Source organism: Carcharhinus amblyrhynchos, unplaced genomic scaffold, assembly GCF_965287045.1.
Source record: "Carcharhinus amblyrhynchos unplaced genomic scaffold, sCarAmb.v2.hapA scaffold_644, whole genome shotgun sequence".
Lineage (NCBI taxonomy): Eukaryota > Metazoa > Chordata > Chondrichthyes > Carcharhiniformes > Carcharhinidae > Carcharhinus > Carcharhinus amblyrhynchos.
Window position 1 is genome coordinate 5,261 of NW_027650384.1, and position 24,218 is coordinate 29,478.

A 24,218-nucleotide genomic window follows, 5' to 3' on the forward strand; every position below is an offset into this window, starting at 1 on the left:
GGGATGAATCAGATAGAGGGGTGAGGTGGGGGACAAGGAGGAGCTGGCATGGGATAGGTTGGTGCAGTGGGTGGGGGGAATGTGGAGTTGGGTTCATAGAATCAAGGAACATTTACAGCAAGTGGCCACTCGGCCCATTGAATCAAGCCCCACCCCAACTAATCTCACAATTGAGCCTTGTATCTGGTGCGTCCAGAAAACCCATGCTGCTGTTCCTGATTTTTTTTTGGAGCGGGGCAGCTAAAGGCCGAGGTACTATTGTCTTTGAAGAAGGCCTGGTTGAAATCAATTTCGGTTCCCTGGATACGGATATCCTGCATACATCCCGAGTAATAGAACCAGCCGTGTCCCACTGTGTCCAGTGCTGGAGTGGGAAAACATCAAAGCACAGATACTTCACTTGTCCTGTCACTAAACCTCATACACACCACCCTGCCCATAACCCCGTCCAGACCCAACACCCCCTCCCTATCTCTGTAACCCCCTCCACCCCCTCCCTATCTCTGTACCCCCCTCCACCCCTACACCCACTCCCTATCTCTGAAACCCCCTCCACCCCCTCCCTATCTCTGTAACCTCCTCCAGCACCTACAACCCTCCCTATCTCTGTAACCTCCTCCAGCCCCTACAACCCTCCCTATCTCTGTAACCTCCTCCAGCCCCTTTACACCCCTCCCTATCTCTGTAACCTCCTCCAGCCCCTTTACACCCCTCCCTATCTCTGTAACCTCCTCCAGCCCCTCTACACCCCCTCCCTATCTCTGTAACCTCCTCCAGCCCCTCTACACCCCCTCCCTATCTCTGTAACCTCCTCCAGCCCCTTTACATCCCTCCCTATCTCTGTAACCTCCTCCAGACATACAAACCTCCCTATCTCTGTAACTTCCTCTAGCCCCACAACCCTCCCTATCTCCCTAACCTTCTCCAGCCCTTACACCCCCTCCCTATCTCTGTAACCTCCTCCAGCCCCTACAACCCTCCCTACCTCTGTAACCTCCTCCAGCCCCTACAACCCTCCCTACCTCTGTAACCTCCTCCAGCCCCTGCAACCCTCTCTATCTCTGTAACTTTCTCTAGCCCCTACACCCCACCCTATCTCTGTAACCCCCTCCAGCACCTACAACCCTCCATATCTCTGTAAGCTCCTGCAGCCCCTTTACACCCCTCCCTATCTCTGTAAGCTCCTGCAGCCCCTTTACACCCCTCCCTATCTCTGTAACCTCCTCCAGCCCCTTTACACCCCTCCCTATCTCTGTAACCTCCTCCAGCCCCTTTACACCCCTCCCTATCTCTGTAATGTCTTCCAGACCCTATAATCCTCCCTCTCTTTGTGTTCTTACCTGGAAGGCCCCCTAGAAACAGCAAGGTGTCTTTCTTGAACCAGGATGTTTTCAGCGCGGCGAAGGCAGTCGCGTCCACACTGCGACGCCCTCTTTTATCCCCGATTTGCAATGTTGCCTCACTCTCTGTGATGGTAATGCTCAGGACTTGCCCATTGCACAGTCTGGCGGGCCCTCGGATGCTGATAAGCGTGCTGTCTCCCAGGATCAGTTTAAAGTGCTGAGGAGTGAACAGAGACTGGGGGTTGGTCAGCGCTGCGGAAATGGAGAGTGGCCGCAGGGTTGGAGCTGCAGCATCGAGTGTTGGACATCCATGGATTAGATCGCCAACTGTGACTGGTCCCAATCTTGGAGATGTCCTCACACGGCCGCCCTTGCATCCCCTCCCCACAATCCCACCCAGCACCCGCCATTTTATCGCCAACACACCCACCACCACAGCAGCGCAGTTTCCTATTGGAAAACTCCCGTCACTAATTGGTTAACGTCACTTGGCGGTCATCCTCATTATGAAAGTTCTGCCTCTTCATGCAGCACCTTCCAGACCACAATGACTCATAGATTCCCTACAGTGTAGATAGGGACCATTTGGCCCATTGTGTCAGTGCCGACAGAGCATCCCACCCAGGACCCTTCCCCGTAACCCCACATATTTATCCCACTAATCCGCCCCAACCTGCACGTAGAGCCGTAGAGGTTTACAGCATGGAAACAGGCCCTTCGGCCCAACTGGTGCATGCTGCCTATTTTTTAAACCCCCAAGCTGATCCCAAGCATTTGGCCCATATCCCTCTGTACCCATCGTACCCATGTAACTGCCTAAATGCCTTTTAAAAGACAAAATTGTACGCGCCTCTACTACTACCTCTGGCAGCTCGTTCCAGACACTCACCACCCTCTGTGTGAAAAAAAATTTCCCCTCTGGACACTTCTGTATCTCCCCCCTCTCACCTTAAACCTGTGCTCTCTAGTTTTAGACTCCCTTACCTTTGGGAAAAGATATTGACTATCTCGCCGATCTGTGCCCCTCATTATTTTATAGACCTCTATAAGATCACTCCTCAGCCTCCTACGCTCCAGAGAAAAAAGTCCCAGTCTATCCAGCCTCTCCTTATAATTCAAACCATCACGTCCCGGTAGCATTTGGGTAAATCTTTTCTGCACTCTTTCGAGCTTAATAATATCCTATCTATAATAGGATGACCAGAACTGTACACAGTATTCCAAGTGTGGCCTTACCAATGTCTTGTACAACTTCAACAAGACGTCCCCAACTTCTGTGTTCAAAGTTCTGACCAATGAAACCAAGCATGCCGAATGCCTTCTTCACCACTCTGTTCACCTGTGTCTCCACTTTCAAGGAGCTATGAACATCTTTAGACTCTAAGGCGCAATTTAGCACGGCCAATCCACCTAACCTGCACATCTTTGGATTAACCAATGTGCCACCCTCACTCCCTGAAGTCGGCCAACAAGCGAGGGGACAGTCTGGGATACCTCTGCTGTGAGAAGGGGGGCAGTTAACCCCCTCAATGAGGCTTTCCTCTCCAGGTTTAGTGGGAGATGGTGGTACTGGACTATTAACCCAGAGGCCCGTGTTAGTGCTCCAGGGACCCAGGTTTGAATCCCACCATGGCAACTGGTGGAATTTAAATCCGATTAATAAAAACTGGAATTGGAAGCCAGGGTGGGATTTTCCAAAGCCGGGAAATCCTGCCTGAGGTCAACGGAGCTTTGCATGGTCCATCCCCCCCGCATCACTCCCGCACCCCCCCCCCCAACCCCGCTACGATTCCCATAGGAAAACTCCCCCCCTCTGACAGTGACAACTATCATCATTGTCAGTGATGTCCCTTTCGGGAAGGAGATCTGCCGTACTTACCCGTCTGGCCTACATGTAACTCCAGAGCCCACCACAAAATGTGGTCGACTCTCAACTGCCCCCTGAAATGTCCGACTAAGACACTGATAAGACCATAAGACATAGGAGCAGAATGAGGCCACTTGGCCCATTGAGTCTGCTCCACCGTTCAATAATGGCTGATATTTTCCTCATCCCCCATTCTCCTGCCTTTTTCCCATAACCCCTGATCCCCTTATTAATCAAGAACCTATCTATCTCTGTCTTAAAGACACTCAATGACCCGGCCTCCACAGCCTTCTGTGGCAATGAGTTCCACACATTCCCCACTCTCTGACTGAAGAAATTCCTCCTCATCTCTGTTTTAAAGGAGCGTCCCTTCAGCCTGAGGTTGTGCCCTCTGGTTCCAGTTTTTCCTACTAGTGGAAACATCCTCTCCATGTCCACACTATCCAGGCCTCACAGTATCCTGTAAGTTTCAATAAGATCCCCCTCATCCTTCTAAACTCCAATGTGTACAGACCCAGAGTCCTCAACCGTCCCTCATACGACAAGTTCTTCATTCCAGGGATCATTCTTGTGAACCTCCTCTGGACCCTTTCCAAGGCCAGCACATCCTTCCTTCGATACGGGGCCCAAAACTGCTCACCATACTCCAAATGGGGTTTGACCAGAGCCTTATACAGCCTCAGAAGTCCATCCCTGCTCTTGTATTCTAGCCCTCTCAACATGAATGCTAACATTACATTTGCTTTCCTAACTGCCAACTGAACCTGCACGTTAACCTTAAGAGAATCTTGAACAAGGACTCCCAAATCCCTTTGTGTTTCTGATTTCCTAAACATTCCCCATTTTAGAAATAGTCTACGCAGTTCAAGGAGCAATTAGAATTGGCCACACCTGGAGTATTGTGTGCAGTTTTGGTCTCCTTATCTGAGGAAGGATGTCCTTGCTATAGAGAGAGTACAGTGAAGGTTTACCAGACGGATTCCTGGGATGGCAGGGCTGTCATATGAGGAAAGGCTAAGTTGGTTAGGATTATATTCGCTGGAGTTTGGAAGAGTGAGAGGGAATCTCATCTTATAAAATTCTAACAGTGTTAGACAAGAATGTTCCCGATGGTGGGGGGAGTCCAGAACTAGGGGATCAGAGTTTGAGGATAAGGGGTAAACCTTTTAGAACTGAGGTGAAGAGAAATTTCTTCACCCAGAGGGTGGTGGATGTGTGGAATTCACTCTCACAGAAAGAAGTTGAGGCCAAAACGTTGTGTGATTTCAGGAAGGAATTAGATATCGCTCTTGGGGCTAAAGGGATTGAGGGATATCGGGGGGAAGGATAGAATCTGGATATTGAATTTGATGATCAGCCATGATCAAAGTGAATGGTGAAGCAGCCTGGAAGGGCCGAATGGCCTCCTCCTGCTTCTAGTTTCTCTGTTTCTAAATGCTGGCCCTTTTAGTGATGCCCAAACACCCCCTCCCTCCCCCCCCCCCCCCACCGTTGAGAGAGTTTACAGGAAGGGTTACCCACCTCGTGCCTGTCCTGCGGAGTGAAGTGAAGCTTCACAAGCGGGCGGTGGTCTCCTGTCAATAAGGCCATGACCAGACCACTGTGCTTCGTGGGGCGTATCAGCACTGAGAAGCTCAGGGACCAGTCCTGAGAGTCCGAGTCGTTATGGATATCTGCAAACGGCAAACCATGTTGTGTTGGGGGTCTGAGCCAGGACGCGTAGTAACTACCTCACCGTGCACTCGTACAACCTCGGGCAAGATCTCATGGACACCACAAAATGTGTCACAGCCGATGTAGGGTTCAACCTCTCCCGCCCCCATCTCCCCCTTCCTACCATCCACCACCCGCCACCCCGCCCACCCCCCCCACCGCGCCCCCAGCCATACATCACACCTTCCCCTGAACAGTAATCACTGTTGCAGTGTTGAAATTGCAGGAGCAAGTTTGTGCACTGCATGATCCCACAAGCAGCAATGGGATAAGGTGCAAAGTTGAGTGATAGATATCAGCCCCAGGACATCCTGGGAGAAGGCCAGCTACCCCCCTCACCTCACAAACAACACCGCCCCCACCATCACCCCACTTCCCCCCACTGCTCTCCCACACGCCTCACAAACAACAACCCCCACCATCATCCCACTCCCCCCCATCAATCACCCACCCACTCTCTCACAACCAGCAGTCCCCCCCACACTCCTCCATCGCTCTCCCAAACCCCCTCAATCAACACCCTCCACCATCACCCACACTCCCCCATCACTCTTCCACCAACCCCCACAACCAATACCTCCGCACCATTCGCCCCCTCCACCATCGCTCATCCACCTCCCCCACAACCAACAGCAGACCCCACCCATACCTCCCCCAACACTTTCCCACCCCCCCCACAACGAACACCTCCCCACCATCGCTCCACTCCCCCCTCGCTCTCCCAAACCCCCCCACAACCAATAGCCCCCCCGACCATCAACCACACTTCCCCATCGCTCTCCCACCCACCCCCACCTTCACCTCCATCACTCTCCCATCCCCCCATAACCAACCACCCCTCCACTATTACCCCACTTCCCCATCGCTCTCTCAACACCCCCCCAACACCTACACCCCCCATCACTCTTCCAAAACCAACACCACCCCCCCCCACCATTACCACACTCCCCCATCGCTCACCCATTCCCCTCCAACCTACAGCCCCCAACCACCCCCTTCCCTCCCTGTTAGAATATAACCGGTGACAACTTTGTATCGGACGTAATGTGACCAGTGGGAGCAGGATGTAAGGGTCAGCTGACCCAGTGAACTGTGGAACCAATGAAAGAGTGATGTGATAGTCTGCTGACTAGCTGATTCGCTCTCAGTAAGGAACTATGGTGAATTGTGGGGAGCTTGGAGTGGCCCAGGGAAAGGCCCCGAGTTTGGAGTAATGAAGTTTCATTATTAAACCCATTCATTGATTTATTAGTTGGAGTAAACTTTGTTGTACTTTCATTAGCTGCATTTTGAAGAGTTCCTTCTGAAGAAACATTCCCACCCCATTCCTCACAATGGCCTTGTGGTATAATCGCCAGACTATTAATCCAGAAACTCAGCTAATGTTTCTGGGGGACCCGGATTCGAATCCCGCAACAGCAGACGGTGGAATTTGAATTCAATAAAAAATATCTGGAATTAAGTATCTGCTGATGATCCATTGTCAGAAAAACCTATCTGGTTCCTTTAGGGAAGGAAATCTGCCATCCTTACCCCGGTCTGGCCTACATGTGACTCCAGAGCCACAGCAATTGGCGACGAGGGATGGGCAATAAATGCTGGCCCAGCCAGCGACACCTGTGTCCCAGGAATGAATTAAAAAAGAAACATCTTCTTCCAATGGGAGACTCAAGGGGAAGGTTTGAGTTGGGGGGGGCGGGGAATGTGTGGGATGGTCGGGCAAAGACGGGAGGAGCTGAGGGGGAAAGGGTAGGGGAGGACTGGTGATTGCTCTTACCACTGCTCCTGAAGACAGCCATTCCCGATCCCCTGAAGAAGGATCCGGGCATGATGTTGTCATGACACTGCACGTTGGGATTCTTGGCCACTTTTTCCATGATCCACGAAGTATTCTGATGCAGCCAGTTCCAGTTTGTGATGCAGGCGTCCAATGGATGTTTGAGCTGAACGGGATCGAGAGGAAGGGTCGTCAGCTCACCCGCCATCACCAATCACCCCGTCGCACCCCCACCCACCCCCACCCCCCAACACCCTCCCCCTCCCCAGACCCCACTCGCAGAGACCCCCATCTCGGACTGCCCTGGATCACAACCGCCATCCTGGGAGAAGATTCCCCACCAAGTCCCCAGCGCAGGAGCAGTCCGTTCACCCGCCGTGCCAATTCTAGCTCCGAGTCCCACTCCCACCCCGGCGTTCCCACCACCACCCTCCCCCTCCACCGCCACCCCCTCACAGCTTTCCCCCCATCTCGCATTATCCAGTTGCCTTTGGAAAGTTCCTGTTGAATCTGCTTCCGCCTCCCCTTCAGGCAACGCCTTCCAGATCACCGCAACTCGCTGTGAGAATAAAATACTCTCCCCTGTCCCGTCATAGAAACTAGAAGTAACAGGAGGCCATTCGGCCCTTCCATCCTGCTCCACCATTCATGGCTGACCATCAAATTCAATATCCTGATCTCCCCTCCCCCCCACGTCGATCCCTTTAGCCCAAAGAGCTATGTCTAATTTCTTCCTGGAATCTCACAATGTTTTGGCCTCAACTACTTCCTGTGGGAGTGAATTCCACACATTCACCACCCTCTGGGTGAAGAAATTTCCCCTCATCTCAGTCCGAAAAGGTTTAACCATTATCCTCAAACTATGACCCCTAGTCATAGTGGGACTGCCCCCACCATTGGGAACATTAGAACATAGAACTGTACAGCACAGTACAGGCCCTTCGGCCCTCGATGCTGTGCCGAGCTATGTCCAATCCCAAGATCAGTCTATCCCACTCCCTATCATTCAGGAGTGCTCCATGTGCCTATCCAATAACCGCTTGAAAGTTCCTAAAGTGTCCGACTCCACTATCACAGCAGGCAGTCTATTCCACACCCCAACCATTCTCTGAGTGAAGAATCTACCTCGGACATCCCTCCTATATCTCCCACCATGAACTTTATAGTTGTGTCCCCTAGTAACAGCTACGTCCACCTGAGGAAATAGTCTCTGCATGTCCACTCTCTCTATCCCCCACATCTTATAAACCTCTATTAAGTCACCTTTCATCCTCCTCCGCTCTAAAGAGAAAAGCCCCAGCTCCCTCAACCTTTCCTCATAAGACCTACCCTCCAAACCAGGCAGCATCCTGGTAAATCTCCTCTGCACTCTCTCCAATGCTTCCACATCCTTCTTATAGTGAGGTGACCAGAACTGCACACAATATTCCAGATGTGGTCTCCCCAACGTCTGTTAGAGTTGCACATAACCCCACGGCTCTTAAACTCAAAACCCCTGTTAATAAACACTAACACGCTATAAGCCTTCTTCACGGCTCCATCCACTTTCTTTCCATCCTGTCCAACGTTATTAGAATTTTATAAGTTTCTATAAGATCCCCTCTCACTCTTCCAAACTCCAATGAATACAATCTTAATCAATGTTGTGTGATTTCAGGAAGAAATTAGATACAGCTCTTGGGGCTAAAGGGATTGAGGGATATAGGGGGAACGGAGGGATCAGGATATTAAATTCGATGATCAGCCATGATCAAAACGAATAGCAGATCAGGCTTGAAGGGTGGAATGGCCTCTTGCTTCTAGTTTCTATGTTCCCATGTAACTTAGTCTTTCCTCATGTGACAGGAAATTATAAGCCGGTTAGTTTAACGTCTGTAGTTGGAAAAATGTTAGAATCCGTCATCAAAGAAGAAATAGCGAGGCACCTAGAAAAGAATGGTTTGATCGAGCAGACGCAGCACAGATTCGTTAAGGGGAAGTCGTGTTTGACGAATTTATTGGATTTCTATGGGGATGTGACTAGTGCGGTAGACAGAGGGGAACCGGTGGATGTGGTGTTTCTCGATTTCCAAAAGGCGTTTGATAAGGTGCCTCATAAAAGGTTGCTACAGAAGGTTAGGGTGCACGGAGTTGGGGGTAAGGTGTTAGCATGGATAGAGGATTGGCTGTCTAATAGGAAGTAGGGAGTTGGTATCAATGGGTGCTATTCTGATTGGCGGTTGGTGACTAGTGGAGTGCCGCAGGGATCGGTGCTGGGGCCTCAACTAGATGATCTGGAGGAGGGGGCTGAGTGTAGGGTGACGAAATTTGCTGATGACACGAAGATGAGTGGTAAAGCAAATTGCGCGGAGGGTGTGGAAAGTCTGCAGAGGGATCTGGATAGGCTGAGCGAGTGGGCGAGGACCTGGCAGATGGAGTATACCGTTAGCAAGTGTGAGGTTATCCACTTTGGCAGAAATAATAGTAGGAGGGATTATTATTTAAAAGGCGAAAAGCTGCAGCGTGCTATGGTGCAGAGGGACCTGGGGGTCCTTGTGCACGAATCGCAAAAACCCAGTCTGTAGGTGCAGCAGGTGATCAAGAAGGCGAATGGGATGCTGGCCTTTATAGCGGGGGGGATAGAATATAAAAGCAGGGAGGTCTTGCTGCAATTGTACAGGGCACTGGTGAGGCTGCAGCTGAAGTACTGTGTGCAGTTTTGGTCGCCGCACTTGCGGAAGGATATATTGGCCTTGGAGGGAGTGCAGAGAAGGTTCACTAGGCTGATACCGGAGATGAGGGGGTTGGACTATGAAGAGAGACTAAATAGACTAGGATTATACTCGGAGTTTAGAAGGATGAAGGGGGGATCTTATAGAGACGTATAAGATAATGAAGGGGATGGATAGGGTAGAGGGAGAGAGATTCTTCCCGCTTAGAAAGGATAGCAGGACTAGAGGGCACAGCCTCAAGATGAGGGAGGGGGAGGTGCAGTTTAGATCGGAGTTGAGGAGGAACTTCTTCACTCAAAGGGTGGTGAATCTCTGGAATTCTCTGCCCATTGAAGTGGTTGAGGCTACCTCGCTAAATATATTTAAGTTACGGGTGGATAGGTTTTGACAGACAAGGGAATTAAGGGTTATGGGGAGAGAGCGGGAAAGTGGAACTGATCCACTTCAGATCAGCCATGATCTTATCGAGTGGCGGGGCAGGCTCGAAGGGCTAGATGGCCTACTCCTGCTCCTATTTCTTATGTATGTGACAGACCTGCCATCCCAGGAATCAGCCTGGTAAACTTGCGCTGCACTCCCTCTATAGCAAGGACATCCTTCCTCAGATAAGGACACCAAAAATGCACACAATACTCCTGGTGTGGCCTCACCAGCACCCTATACAATTGCAGCAAAACATCCCTATCCCTATACTCAAATCCTCTCGCTACTTTTCTTTATTCATCTGTGGGACATGGGCCTCGCTGGCTGGGCCAGCATTTATTGCCCATCCCTAGTTGCCCCTTAAGAAGGCGGGGGTCAGCTGCCTTCTTGAATCGCTGCAGTCCACGTGCTGTGGGTTGACCCACAATGCCATTAGGAAGGGAATTCCAGGATTTTGAGCCAGCGACAGTGAAGGAAAGAACAATATATTTCCAAATCAGGATGGTGAGAGGCTTGGAGGGGAACTTGTAGGTGGGGGTGTTCCCAGGTATCCATTGTCCTTCGAGATGGAAGTGGTTCATGGGTTTGGAAGATGTTGTCTAAGGAACCTTGGTGAGTCGCTGCAGTGCATCTTGTAGATGTTACACACGGCTGCTGCTGAACGTCGGTGGTGGGGGGAGTGAGTGTTTGTGGATGGGGGGCCGGGGCTGCTTTGTCCTGGATGGTGTCGAGCTTCTCGAGTGTTGTTGGAGCTGTACCCATCCAGGCAAGTGGGGAGTATTCCACCACACTCCTGACTTGTGCCTTGTAGATGGTGGACAGGCTTTGAGGGGGAGTCAGGAGGTGAGTTACTCACTGCAGGATTCCCAGCCTCTGACCTGCTGTAGCTACTGTGTTTATATGGCTGAGTCCAGTTAAACTTTTGGTTAGTGGTAACCCCCAAGATGTTGACAGTGAGTAGGGGGGGGTGGGATTCAGTGATGGTAACCCCCAGGATGTTGACAGTGGGGGGGGGGGATTCAGTGATGGTAACCCCCAGGATGTTGACAGTGGGGGGGTGGGATTCAGTGCTGGTAACCCCCAGGATGTTGACAGTGGGGGGGGATTCAATGATGGTAACCCCCAGGATGTTGATAGTGGGGGATTCAGTGATGGTAACCCCCAGGATGTTGATAGTGGGGGATTCAGTGATGGTAACCCCCAAGATGTTGACAGTGGGGGGGGGATTCAGTGATGGTAACGCCCAGGATGTTGACAGTGGGGGGGGGATTCAGTGATGGTAACCCCCAAGATGTTGACAGTGGGGGGGGATTCAGTGATGGTAACCCCCAGGATGTTGACAGTGGGGGGGGGGATTCAGTGATGATACCCCCAGGATGTTGACAGTGGGGGGAATTCAGTGATGGTAACCCCCAAGATGTTGACAGTGGGGGGGGATTCAGTGATGGTAACCCCCAGGATGTTGATAGTGGGGGGGATTCAGTGATGGTAACCCCCAGGATGTTGATAGTGGGGGGGATTCAGTGATGGTAACCCCCAGGATGTTGATAGTGGGGGGGATTCAGTGATGGTAACCCCCAGGATGTTGATAGTGGGAGATTCTGTGATGGTTACACCATTGCATGCCAAAGCGATGAAGGCCAACATACCATCTGCCTTTTTTACCGCCTGCTGTACTTGCGCGCTTTCTTTGATGCATGGGAACACCAAGATCTCGCTGAATATTCACCTCTTTGAATTTACACCCATCATTGTTGTTCCCCCTACCACCCCCCCCCCTTGTTTAATGTGCGTCCCACTTTGATGTCGACACAGATTGAGAAATTAAACCCAAACTGAGTCATCGATGTTGAGCGTACAGACCCGAGGGCCCCACACCGTGGCGACAGAGCTGTATGCGTGTGCGGCTAACTCACTGGCCTCAGCAAGCTGGACTCATTGATAAGGAGGCCTCCCATGGCGATTTTCATATCAATCATGTCGTCTTCCAGACCTATACTTGGGAAGATGGCAATGGCCAAAGACACTTTCTGATTCACGGTGAGGTGTATCTCGTTCCCATGGCTCTCCACCGCTATCTGCGGAGAGAGAGAGAGAGAGAGAGCGGGTGAGACGGAACACACAACCATATCCCACATCGTGGCAGCAACAAAGCAACTTTTAGACCACAGGAGACCATTTAGCCCATTCTGTTCAGCACTGCCCAGTCTTAGCCCACCTCCCAGTGCCTGCTCTGTAGACCCACAGCTTTCTGAATCTCGTGCGGGTGCACAGATTTACAGAATGGTCACAGAGCAGGAGGAGGCCATTCAGCCCATCGTGTCTGTGCTAGCTGTCTGAATGGCAATGCCCCTTGCCTAACCTCTGTTCTGCAGAACCTCCAGGTTCTCCCCGTGTCTGCATAGTTTCCTCCTGGTGCTCCGGGTTCCTCCCACATTCCTAAGATGTGCGGGCTAAGTGGGTTGGCCATGCTAAATCGTCCCTTAGTGTCCAAAGATGTGTTGGGTTAGGTGGATTGGCCATGCTAAATTGTCCCTTAGTGTCCAAAGATGTGCAGGTTAGGTGGATTGGCCATGCTAAATTGTCCCTTAGTGTCCAAAGATGTGCAAGTTAGGTGGATTGGCCATGCTAAATTGTCCCTTAGTGTCCAAAGATGTGCAGGTTAGGTGGATTGGCCATGCTAAATTGTCCCTTAGTGTCCAAAGATGTGCAGGTTAGGTGGATTGGCCATGCTAAATTGTCCCTTAGTGTCCAAAGATGTGCAGGTTAGGTGGATTGGCTGTGCTAAATTGTCCCTTAGTGTCCAAAGATGTGCAGGTTAGGAGACTTAGTGAGATAAATATGTGTGGCTATGGGGATAGCCTTGTTGAGGGGGGGCTGTGATGAGTGGATGGAGGAGTTACAGCACAGTTCACCAGAATGATGGGCTGAAAGGGTTAAATAGGAGGACAGATTGTAAATGCATGAGATGTTTGTGCTCCCTCAGGTATCAGAGGTGGTGGAATGACTTTACTGAGGTGCTGAAGACGACTTAAATCAGAGCTCAGGGAGTAGTTAAGTTGAAGTTTATTTATTAGTTACAAGTAGCTTACATCAACACTGCAATGAAGTTACTGTGAAAATCCCCTCATCGCCACACTCCAGCACCTGTTCAGGTTCAAGGAGAATTTAGCACGGCCAATCCAACCTAACCAGCACATCTTATGGCTAGCACGAGGGGACGTAGCTTTAAATTGAAGGGTGATAGATACAGGACAGATGTCAGAGGTAGGTTCTTTACTCAGGGAGTAGTAAGGGCGTGGAATGCTCTGCCTGCAACAGTAATGGACTCGCCAGCATTAAGGGCATTTAAATGGTCATTAGATAAACATATGGATGATATTGGAATAGTGTGGGTTGGGTGGGCTTTAGATTGGTTTCACAAGTCGGCGCAACATTGAGGGCCGAAGGGCCTGTACTGCGCTGTAATGTTCTATGTTCTTTCGGACCGTGGGAGGAAACCAGAGCACCCGGAAGAAACCCACGCAGACACAGGGAGAACGTGCAGTCTCCACGCAGACAGTGACGCGAGCCGGGTGCTGTGAGGCAGCAGCGCTAACCCACTGTGCAGCAAGATGGTGTTAAACTTTGTGGGACTCTCGCTCAGAGCAGTGGAGCGCAGTTAATCGATTTGAGCTAAGATGGCTCAATGTTAGTTGGCCAGACGTCGGAGCAAAGGCCGGGGTCACAGGTCAGCCATGGCCTCGCTCTGAGTTAAGGTGAAAGGGATGGTACTTCCTTCATCCTTCCTCAAGTGAGGAGACTAAGTACTGGACACAATACTCCAGAAGTGGTGTCACCAACATCCTACACAACCGTAACAACACTTCTCTACCTTTATACTCCAGTCCCTTTGCGATAAATGCCAAGATCCCATTTGCCTTTTTTATCACATGCTGCATCTGCACACCGACTTTCTGCAATTGGTGTGCAAGGACACCCAGATCCCTCTGCACTGACGCACTTTGAATCTGCTTCCCATTTGGATAATAATTGGCCCTGGGGCGGCACAGTGGGTTAGCACTGCTGCCTCACAGCGCCAGGGACCCGGGTTCGATTCTGGCCTCGGGTCACTGCCTGCGCGGAGTCTGCATCTTCTCCCCTGTATCTGCGTGGGTTTTCTCCCCTGTGACTGCGTGGGTTTCCTCCAGGTGCTCCAGTTTCCTCCCACAGTCTGAAAGACGTGCTGGTTAGGGTGCATTGACCATGCTGAATTGTCCCTGAGTGTACCCGAACAGGCGCCAGAGTGTGGTGACTAGGGGAATTTAGACATAAGACCATAAGACATAGGAGCATAATAAGGCCGCTCGGCCCATCGAGTCTGCTCCGCCATTCAATAATGGCTGATATTTTTCTCATCCCCATTCTCCTGCCTTTTCCCCATAACCCCTGATCCCCTTATTAATCAAGAACCTATCTATCTCTGTCTTAAAGACACTCAATGACCTGGCCCTCCACAGCCTTCTGCGGCAACGAGTTCCACACATTCCCCACTCCCTGGCTGAAGAAATTCCTCCTCATCTCTGTTTTAAAGGATGGTCCCTTTAACCTGAGGTTGTGAATATAAGCTAGCTTGTGGCACTAAGAAATAAACTTTAAAGTGGACAGGGTGGTGGGGGGGAGCTTTACCTTCTTCCACTCCCCATCGTTCAGGATGTCTCCAGATGACGCGACGAGATGGCAGTGTTCATTCACCAGCTGAATCTCAGGCTTGCCGTCCCTGAGCGCCAGAACAAACCACTTGGTGCCGGCGTTCACTTCTCCGTAAAACACGACTCCCTCCGGGTCGTAGGTGCGCAGTTCAAATTCCGACTCAAAGCTGAGGCAGAACATAAGAAATAGGAACAGGGAGAAAGAGACAGGGAGATTTTATCCTGGCCCAGCACGGGGTATGTGGAACCCACATTGGAGGCCTCGCTGCAGGGCCCAAACTTATTCCCCATCCCCAATTTTTGATCGGCACCCCGTACACAAATATTCATTCCCTCCGCCACCAACACAGCTGTTGTGTACCATAGAATCACAGAGTCCCTACAGTGTAGAGGGAGGCCATTTGGGCCATCGAGTCTGCGCCGACCACAATCCCAACCAGGCCCTATCCCCATAATCCCACGTATTTACCCTCCTGATCCTCTTGACACTAAGGGCAAATTTGCCATGGCCAATCCACCTAACCTACACAACTTTGGACACTAAGGGACAATTTAGCATGGCCAATCCACCTAACCTACACAACTTTGGACACTAAGGGACAATTTGCCATGGCCAATCCACCTAACCTACACAACTTTGGACACGAAGGGGCAATTTAGCATGGCCAATCCACCTAACCTACACATCTTTGGACACTAAGGGACAATTTAGCATGGCCAATCCACCTAACCTACACATCTTTGGACACTATGGGGCAATTTAGCATGGCCAATCCACCTAACCGGCACATCTTTGTTCAATAAGGTACAATTTAGCATGGCCAATCTCCTTACCCTGCACATCTTTGGACACTAAGGGGCAATTTAGCATGGCCAATCCACTTAACCAACACATCTTTGGCCAACAAGGGGCAATTTAGCATTGCCAATCCACCTAACCTACACATCTTTGGACACTAAGGGGCCATTTAATGGCCAATCTCCTTACTCTGCACATCTTTGGACACTAAGGGGCAATTTAGCATGGCCAATCCACCTAACCTACACATCTTTGGACACGATGGGGCAATTTAGCATGGCCAGTCCACCTAACCGGCACATCTTTGTTCAATAATGGAATAATGTGGAGGGGAGTTATACGATAAAAGGTAGAACTATCCGGAGTATAGATACGCAGAGAGACCTGGGGGTGCAAGTGCACAAGTCCCTGAAGGTGTCGGTGCAGGTGCAGAATGTGATGAGGAAAGCGTATGGTATGTTAGCCTTCATAGGAAGGGGTATAGAATATAAGAGTAGGAGTCTGATGTTGCAGTTGTATAGAACGTTGGTTAGGCCTCACTTGGAGTACTGCGTCCAGTTCTGGTCGCCGTACTACCGGAAGGATGTAGAGATCCTGGAGAGAGTGCAGAGGAGATTTACCAGGATGCTGCCTGGGATGGAAGGGCTGTCTTACGAGGAAAGATTGAACGAACTTGGGCTGTTTTCCCTTGAGAGACGTCGGCTGAGGGGGGATCTAATAGAGGTTTATAAGATTATGAAGGGGATAGATAGAGTAAATGGTGGTAAGCTTTTTCCGCTATTAGAAATGGATAGAACGAGAGGTCACGGGCTTAGGGTGAGGGGGGCTAGGTATAAGACAAATATTAGAGGGCAGTTTTTCACGCAAAGGGTAGTGGGGGTGTGGAATGCACTGCCGAGTAAGGTGGTGGAAGCAGGCACGCTAGGGTTGTTTAAGAGTCACTTAGACAGCCACATGAGCGGGCTACATATAGGGGGATATAGCAGGCCTTACTAAACATTGTAGGCTTGGGATTACGTTTTTGCCTCAGGGATGTTACAGTCTTTGCCTGTTTAATAATGAATTTTTTGTCTCCACAGGCATTTAAGTCCAGCAAGGGGCATGCATGCGGCAGGTTGTAGTGGGCTGCTCTTGGACGTTGCTTCGGGAGTTGCCTATTGCTTCATGTCGTTAGTGTGCTTAAACTGGACCATCTCGAGGGCAACATGACAGCTCAGAGACTATCTCTGTTGCTGTGCGGACACATGGATTTGGGCCTGTGTCTGTGGGAGTTTGCACGTTCTCCCCGTGGTTGCGTGGGTTTCCTCCGGGTACTCCGGTTTCCTCCCACATCCCAAAGATGTGCTTTTAGGCTGATTGATTGGGTAACAAATTGTCCCTATATTGGACCTCCCTGATCCTCGCACATTAGGCGTAGACTAAAATCATGAATAGGTCACTGAGACAGTGGGACGGCGGCGCGGGCTCGTTGGACCGAAGGGCCTGTTTCCCGTGCTGTGTTGTTCTTTGTTCTTTGTTTAATAAGGTACAATTTAGCATGGCCAATCTCCTTACCCTGCACATCTTTGGACACTAAGGGGCAATTTAGCATGGCCAATCCACTTAACCAACACATCTTTGGCCAACAAGGGGCAATTTAGCATTGCCAATCCACCTAACCTACACATCTTTGGACACTAAGGGGCCATTTAATGGCCAATCTCCTTACTCTGCACATCTTTGGACACTAAGGGGCAATTTAGCATGGCTATTCCACCTAACCTGCACATCTCTGGACACTATGGGGCAATTTAGCATGGCCAATCCACCTAACCTGCACATCTTTGTTCAATAAGGTATAATTTAGCATGGCCAATCCACCCAGCCTGCATATTTTTGGACTGTGGGAGGAAACTGGAGCACCTGGAAGAAACCCACACAGATACGGGGAGAACATGCAGACTCCGTACAGTGACCCAAGCCGGGAATCGAACACAGGTCCCTGGCACTTTGACGCAGCAGTGCTAACCCACTGTGCCACCCATAAGATGACCCTCTGACAGTGCGGCACTCCCTCAGCACTAACCCTCTGACAGTGCGGCGCTCCCTCAGCACTGACCCTCTGACAGTGCGGTGCTCCCTCAGCACTGACTCTCTGACAGTGCGGCGCTCCCTCAGCACTGACCCTCTGACAGTGCAGCGCTCCCTCAGCACTGACCCTCTGACAGTGCGGCGCTCCCTCAGCACTGACCCTCTGACAGTGTGGCGCTCCCTCAGCACTGACCCTCTGACAGTGCGGCACTCCCTCAGCACTGACCCTCTGACAGTGCGGCACTCCCTCAGCACTGACCCTCTGACAGGGTGGCACTCCCTCAGCACTGACCCTCTGACAGTGCGGCACTCCCTCAGCACTGACCCTCTGACAGTGCAGCACTCCCTCAGCACTGACCCTCTGACAGTGCGGCACTCCCTCAGCACTGACCCTCTGACAGGGTGGCACTCCCTCAGCACTGACCCTCTGACAGTGCGGCACTCCCTCAGCACTGACCCTCTGACAGTGCGGCGCTCCCTCAGCACTCACCCTCTGATACTGCGGCACTCCCTCAGCACTGACCCTCTGACAGTGCGGCACTCCCTCAGCACTGACCCTCTGACAGGGTGGCACTCCCTCAGCACTGACCCTCTGACAGTGCGGCACTCCCTCAGCACTGACCCTCTGACAGTGCGGCGCTCCCTCAGCACTCACCCTCTGATACTGCGGCACTCCCTCAGCACTGACCCTCTGACAGTGCGGCGCTCCCTCAGCACTGACCCTCTGACAGTGCGGCGCTCCCTCAGCACTCACCCTCTGATACTGCGGCACTCCCTCGACACCGACCCTCTGACAGTGCGGCACTCCCTCAGCACTGACCCTCTGACAGTGCGGCGCTCCCTCGGCACTGACCCTCTGACAGTGCGGCGCTCCCTCAGCACTGACCCTCTGACAGTGCAGCGCTCCCTCAGCACTCACCCTCTGACAGTGCGGCACTCCCTCAGCACTGACCCTCTGACAGTGCGGCGCTCCCTCAGCACTGACCATCTGACAGTGCGGCGCTCCCTCAGCACTGACCCTCTGACAGTGCGGCACTCCCTCAGCACTCACCCTCTGATACTGCGGCACTCCCTCGGCACCAACCCTCTGACAGTGCGGCACTCCCTCAGCACTGACCCTCTGACAGTGCGGCGCTCCCTCAGCACTCACCCTCTGACAGTGCGGCACTCCCTCAGCACTGACCCTCTGACAGTGCGGCGCTCCCTCAGCACTGACCATCTGACAGTGCGGCGCTCCCTCAGCACTGACCCTCTGACAGTGCGGCGCTCCCTCAGCACTCACCCTCTGACAGTGCGGCACTCCCTCAGCACTGACCCTCTGATACTGCGGCGCTCCCTCAGCACTCACCCTCTGATACTGCGGCACTCCCTCGGCACTGACCCTCTGACAGTGCGGCGCTCCCTCAGCACTGACCCTCTGATACTGCGGCGCTCCCTCAGCACTGACCCTCTGACAGTGCGGCACTCCCTCAGCACTGACCCTCTGATACTGCGGCACTCCCTCAGCACTGACCCTCTGATACTGCGGCACTCCCTATGTCACATGGCTTCCGGATAAAGTGGCCCAGCAGCGATGGCCCCACAGACATCACCCCACACCCGCAACATAACTGTAATCCCTCATTCACCCGCCACCCCCCAGACCCCTCCTCCCCCGCTGCCCAGGCCGCCAATCACAGCCCCCTATCCCCTTCACCCCTCCCTCCAATCTCCCGCAGAGTGGCAGCGGGCTCCCCTGCCCCTCCACCCCATCCCACCCCCCCTACACACTAATCACATCACACCCTACTTCACCGCGTTTTCACGCTGCGCAATGTATAAAATCGGGCCCAATCTCCTTACCTGCGAACTCTCTCCAGCTGCATCGACAGCACCTCGGAAGGGATCGGTTCTAACCAGTGTTGGGCCAGAGACAGAAAGTTGGGATTCAAGTTAGCCGTCCAGAAGAGGCAGTGACCATAGATCTGTCGGCGGTTTGGGTGAATTTGGGAGAAAACGCAACACAGAAGAGGATTTAAAATTGTATCTCCATAATGAGCAGCATGAATTGTCATGCAGTACATTTGAGTATCAGGGACACAGAGGGATGTGCTGTCAAACCTTTCCAGCCCTGCACTCATCAGGACATTCGACAGGGGACACATTCCGCTGGAAGCAAAAATTCATATTGCAGTGCCGTGAAGGCAACAGGGAACAGTTAACTGCCATGCTCAGTTTCAATAGGAAGCAGGCAGGGCAGCATTGGTAGGTCATGGCAGTGCCCTGCTTGCTGAACTAGGGGCGCAATTCCCCAAAACTAGCCTCAAGTCCCAAAACGGCAGAATCAGTGAAGATGCAATTTCAGTGAGGGCGACACGGTAGCACAGTGGGTTAGCACTGCTCCTTCACAGCTCCAGGGGCCTGGGTTCGATTCCCGGCTCGGGTTACTGTCTGCGTGGAGTTTGTAGGGTTCTATGATTCTGAAACGCAAAGATAGCAGCCGTCCGCATGTCACCCACACCCATCGCATCAATAACATAAAACAGTACCTTATATCAATACATCCATATACAACACCAGATAATATAAAACTGATAATATAAAACACCCAATAATATCAATATCAGATCATATAAAACACCTGATAATGTAAATCTGATAATATAAAATAATAATGTAAAATTGACAATGTAAAACTGATCATATATAACTGATAATATAAATCTGATACTATAAAACACCTGATAAGATAAAATTGATAATATAAAACTGATAATATAAACCTGATAATATAAAACATCTGATAATATAAAACTGATAATATAAAACACCTGATAATATAAAACATCTGATAATATAAACCTGATAATATAAAACTGATAATATAAACCTGATAATATAAAACTGATCATATAAAACATAAAAACATAAGAAATAGGAGCAGGAGTAGGCCATCTAGCCCTTCGAGCCTGCCCCGCCATTCAATAAGATCATGGCTGATCTGTCGTGGCTCAGTTCCACATTCCTGCCCTCTCCCCATAACCCTTAATCCCCTCTCTTATCAAAAACCCATCAACCCCTGTCTTAAAAATATTTAGCGAGGTAGCCTCCACCACTTCAACGGGCAGAGAATTCCAGAGATTCACCACCCTTTGAGTGAAGAAGTTCCTCCTCCACTCCGTTCTAAACCGCCCCCCTTTTATCTTGAGGCTGTGCCCCCTAGTCCTACTGTCTTTTTTGAGCGGGAAGAGTCTCTCCACCTCTATCCTATCCATCCCATTCATCATCTTATACGTCTCAATGAGATCTCCCCTCATTCTTCTAAACTCTAATGAGTACAAGCCTAGTTTATTCAGCCTCTCCTCATAGCTCAACTCCCTCATCTCTGGCATCAGCCTAGTAAACCTCCTCTGCACTCCCTCCAAGGCCAAAATATCCTTGCGTAAGTACAGCAGCCAAAACTGCACACAGTACTCCAGCTGCGGCCTCACCAATGCCCTATACAGCCGCAGCAAGACCTCCCTACTTTTATATTCAATCCCCCTCGCTATGAAGGCCAGCATCCCATTCGCCTTCCTGACCACCTGCTGCACCTGCAAGCTGGGTTTTTGTGACTCATGCACAAGGACCCCGAGGTCCCTCTGCACCATCGCCTGCTGCAGTTTTTCGCCACGTAAGTAATAATCCTTCCTACCATTATTCCTACCAAAGTGTATCACCTCGCACTTGCCAACATTAAATTCCATTTGCCAGTTCCTGGCCCATTCGCCCAGCCTATCTAGATCCTTCTGTAGACTCTCCACACCCTCCGTACAATTTGCCGTTCCACCAATCTTGGTGTCATCAGCAAATTTCGACACCATACACTCGGTTCCCTCCTCCAGATCATCTATATAAATGGTAAATAGCTGAGGCCCCAGCACCGACCCCTGGGGCACTCCACTAGTCACCAACCGCCAATCCGAATAGCACCCATTGACCCCCACTCTCTGCCTCCTATTTGACAACCAATCCTCTATCCACGCTAACACCCTACCCCCAACTCCCTGTCCCCTGACCTTCTGCAATAACCTCTTGTGAGGTACCTTGTCAAACTCCTTCTGAAAATCAAGAAAGACCACATCCACCGGCTCTCCTTTATCCACCGCCCTAGACACATCCTCATAGAACTCCAGTAAATTTGTCAGACACGACTTCCCTTTAACGAAACCATGCTGCGTCTGCTCTATCAAGCAATTCCCCTCAAGATGCCTCGCTATTTCCTCCTTGATGACGGATTCTAACATTTTACCTACAACAGACGTTAAACTAACCGCCTATAATTCCCTGCCTTTTGCCTGGCACTCTTCTTAAACAACGGCGTAACATTAGCCGTTTTCCAATCTTCCGGCACTTCCCCGGAATCCAGCGACATCTGGAAAATAACCACTAATCTGGAAAATAACCACCTGGGACTCTTCTTGGAAAGACGGAGATTAAGGGGGGACATGATAGACGTATATAAAATACTGAAGGGAATAGATGGAGTCAATAGTGGTAGGCTGTTCCCTAGATTGGGGACAATTACGAGAGGTCACGATCTAAGGGTGAGGGGAGAGAAGTATAATTTGGATACGAGAGGAAGGCTCTTCACGCAGAGGGTCGTGGGGGTATGGAACGCGCTACCAAGTAGGGTGGTGGAGGCAGGCATGTTGGACTTGTTTAAGGTTTACTTAGATAGACACATGAGCGAAACAAGGATGGAGGGTTATAGTAGAGGGTATTAAATAGGGTCAGAGCCTTGGGACGACACCGGATATGTAGAATTACATGTTAACGTTTTTGTCTTTTTATTCCGCAGGTGTTGGTCCACCTTGTTGTCAAACGAGGGGCATGCACACGGTTGGTCGTGCGTGGGCTGCTCTTGGAGGTTCCGGGAGTGGCCTAGTACTTCGTGTCAGTGTGTGTGCTTAATCCTGGACCAGTAGACGGGCGCCGCAACAGCTCAGTGACTATCACTGCTAGCTGTGCAGGTACATGGATTTGGGCCGGTGTCTGTGGGAGTTTGCGCATTCTCCCTGTGGTTGCGTGGGTTTCCTCCGGGCGCTCCGGTTTCCTCCCACACCCCAAAGATGTGCTCTTAGGCTGATTGGTGTACCAAATTGACACTATTCTCCCCTGAATCTGGCTAAATTAGGGGTTCCACTCATATACACACAGGTCAGGGTAGGTGTAGGAGGATGTGGCGGCGTGGGCTCGTTGGGCCGAAGGGCCTGTTTCCCGTGCTGGGTTGTTCTTTGTTCTTTGTTTGTTCTTAAACCCGATAATATAAAACTGATAATATAAAACTGATAATGTAAAACACCTGATAATATAAAACTGATTCTATGAACCTAATGATATGGAACTGTTTCCTCGGGCTTTGTGCTTACCAGAACTTACTCTGATAAACATCTTTTTTAGCCCAAGGCTTTTCTTTGGATTGCAGAATGATTTTGGCATTCTAACCCTTCACTCCAAACGTTGTGGGGTGGGGGGGATGTGAGCTCCTTGAACCTTGACTGATACGCAAGTTACGGCTGCGGGTCCCTGTCCCACATTACCTTCTCTGATTCTACGGGTCTTCTTTGTTGATACAGGTTCAAGTCTCCGATGGCAGCCACGAGGACCGGGAGTAAAGCCAGCAGACTGAAGCAGAACATTGTAAGTGTGGATGGTGAGAGGGTGAGAAGCTGCAGACTCCTGGGTTCAAAGCTAGCTGTCCTGATGATGTGGGATAAAAGCTGGCAAATGTACTGGGCTGCTTGGCAGCTGGGTTTTATGTGGGCCTGCCATCCATTGGAGTGATTTCTCAAGTGCACCAGTGCAGCAACAGTAAACTTTGTTCTGATAAACTTCAGTCTCAACTTATTAATGGCACTGATAGGTCCAGGGGCTGTTGTTGATCAGCAGAAGTGTGTTGGAAGCCGACATTGCAAAATCTATACCAGTTCCAATCCCTCCAAACACTGCGGCCGTTCACAAGCTTATTGGAGATCGCTTCACACAGACAGGGCTGCCAAGAATCAGAAGCTGCAACCAGCCTGATCCACCCAGACAACAAAGAGCTGAACTCAAGGTCAATTGCAATCTTTCTGGGCCTCACTTTGGGATTCTGCCTGATTAGCAGATAGGAAAAAGTCTGACAACACCAGGTTTTAGTCCAACCGATTTATTTGATAATAGACTCACAAGCTTTCAGGGTTAGCCCCTTCGTCAGGTGAATGGAGAGTTCTGGCCTCAGACCGAGCATATAAAGCACAGACAGTTTAGAGATTACTGATTAGAATGCGAATCCTTACACCTAACCTGCTGTTCAAGACCTGAAGTGGCTGACAATGTGAGTGGAAGGAGCACTGATCACAGGTTACTGTCTGGAGACAATACACATCTCTGTAACCTGTGATCAGTGCTCCTTCCACTCACATTGTCAGCCACTTCAGGTCTTGAACAGCAGGTTAGGTGTAAGGATTCGCATTCTAATCAGTAATCTCTCAACTGTCTGTGCTTTATATGCTTGGTCTGAGGCCAGAACTCTCCATTCACCTGACAAAGGGGCTAACCCCGAAAGCTTGTGAGTCTATTATCAAATAAATCGGTCGGACTAAAACCTGGTGTTGTCAGACTTTTTACTGTGGTTACGCCAGTCCAACGCTGGCATACCCACATCATAGCAGATAGGAAGCAGAGAGTTGAGGGAGATGGGACTCTTCTCCCTGGAGAGGCGTAGGTTGAGAGGCGACCTGATAGGGGTTTATAAAATGTTGAGAGGAATAGATAGGATGGATTCTCAGAGGCTATTTCCCCAGGTTGAAATGGTCGCTACG

At 50.8% G+C, this 24,218-nt stretch overlaps 1 protein-coding gene across 1 annotated transcript; it reads right to left on the bottom strand.

Moving 5' to 3' along the window:
- On the bottom strand, positions 1-23,510 carry LOC145339734 (sex hormone-binding globulin-like). Its single transcript, XM_080184259.1, has 8 exons — positions 22,956-23,510; positions 19,237-19,358; positions 14,503-14,692; positions 11,751-11,912; positions 6,701-6,866; positions 4,732-4,883; positions 1,341-1,560; positions 1-364 (listed from the first exon to the last, which is right to left on the bottom strand). The coding sequence occupies exons 1-8, from the start codon at positions 23,052-23,054 to the stop codon at positions 165-167; spliced, it is 1,311 nt and encodes a 436-aa protein (XP_080040385.1). The 5' UTR covers positions 23,055-23,510; the 3' UTR covers positions 1-164.
- Positions 23,511-24,218: the final 708 nt, after the last annotated feature.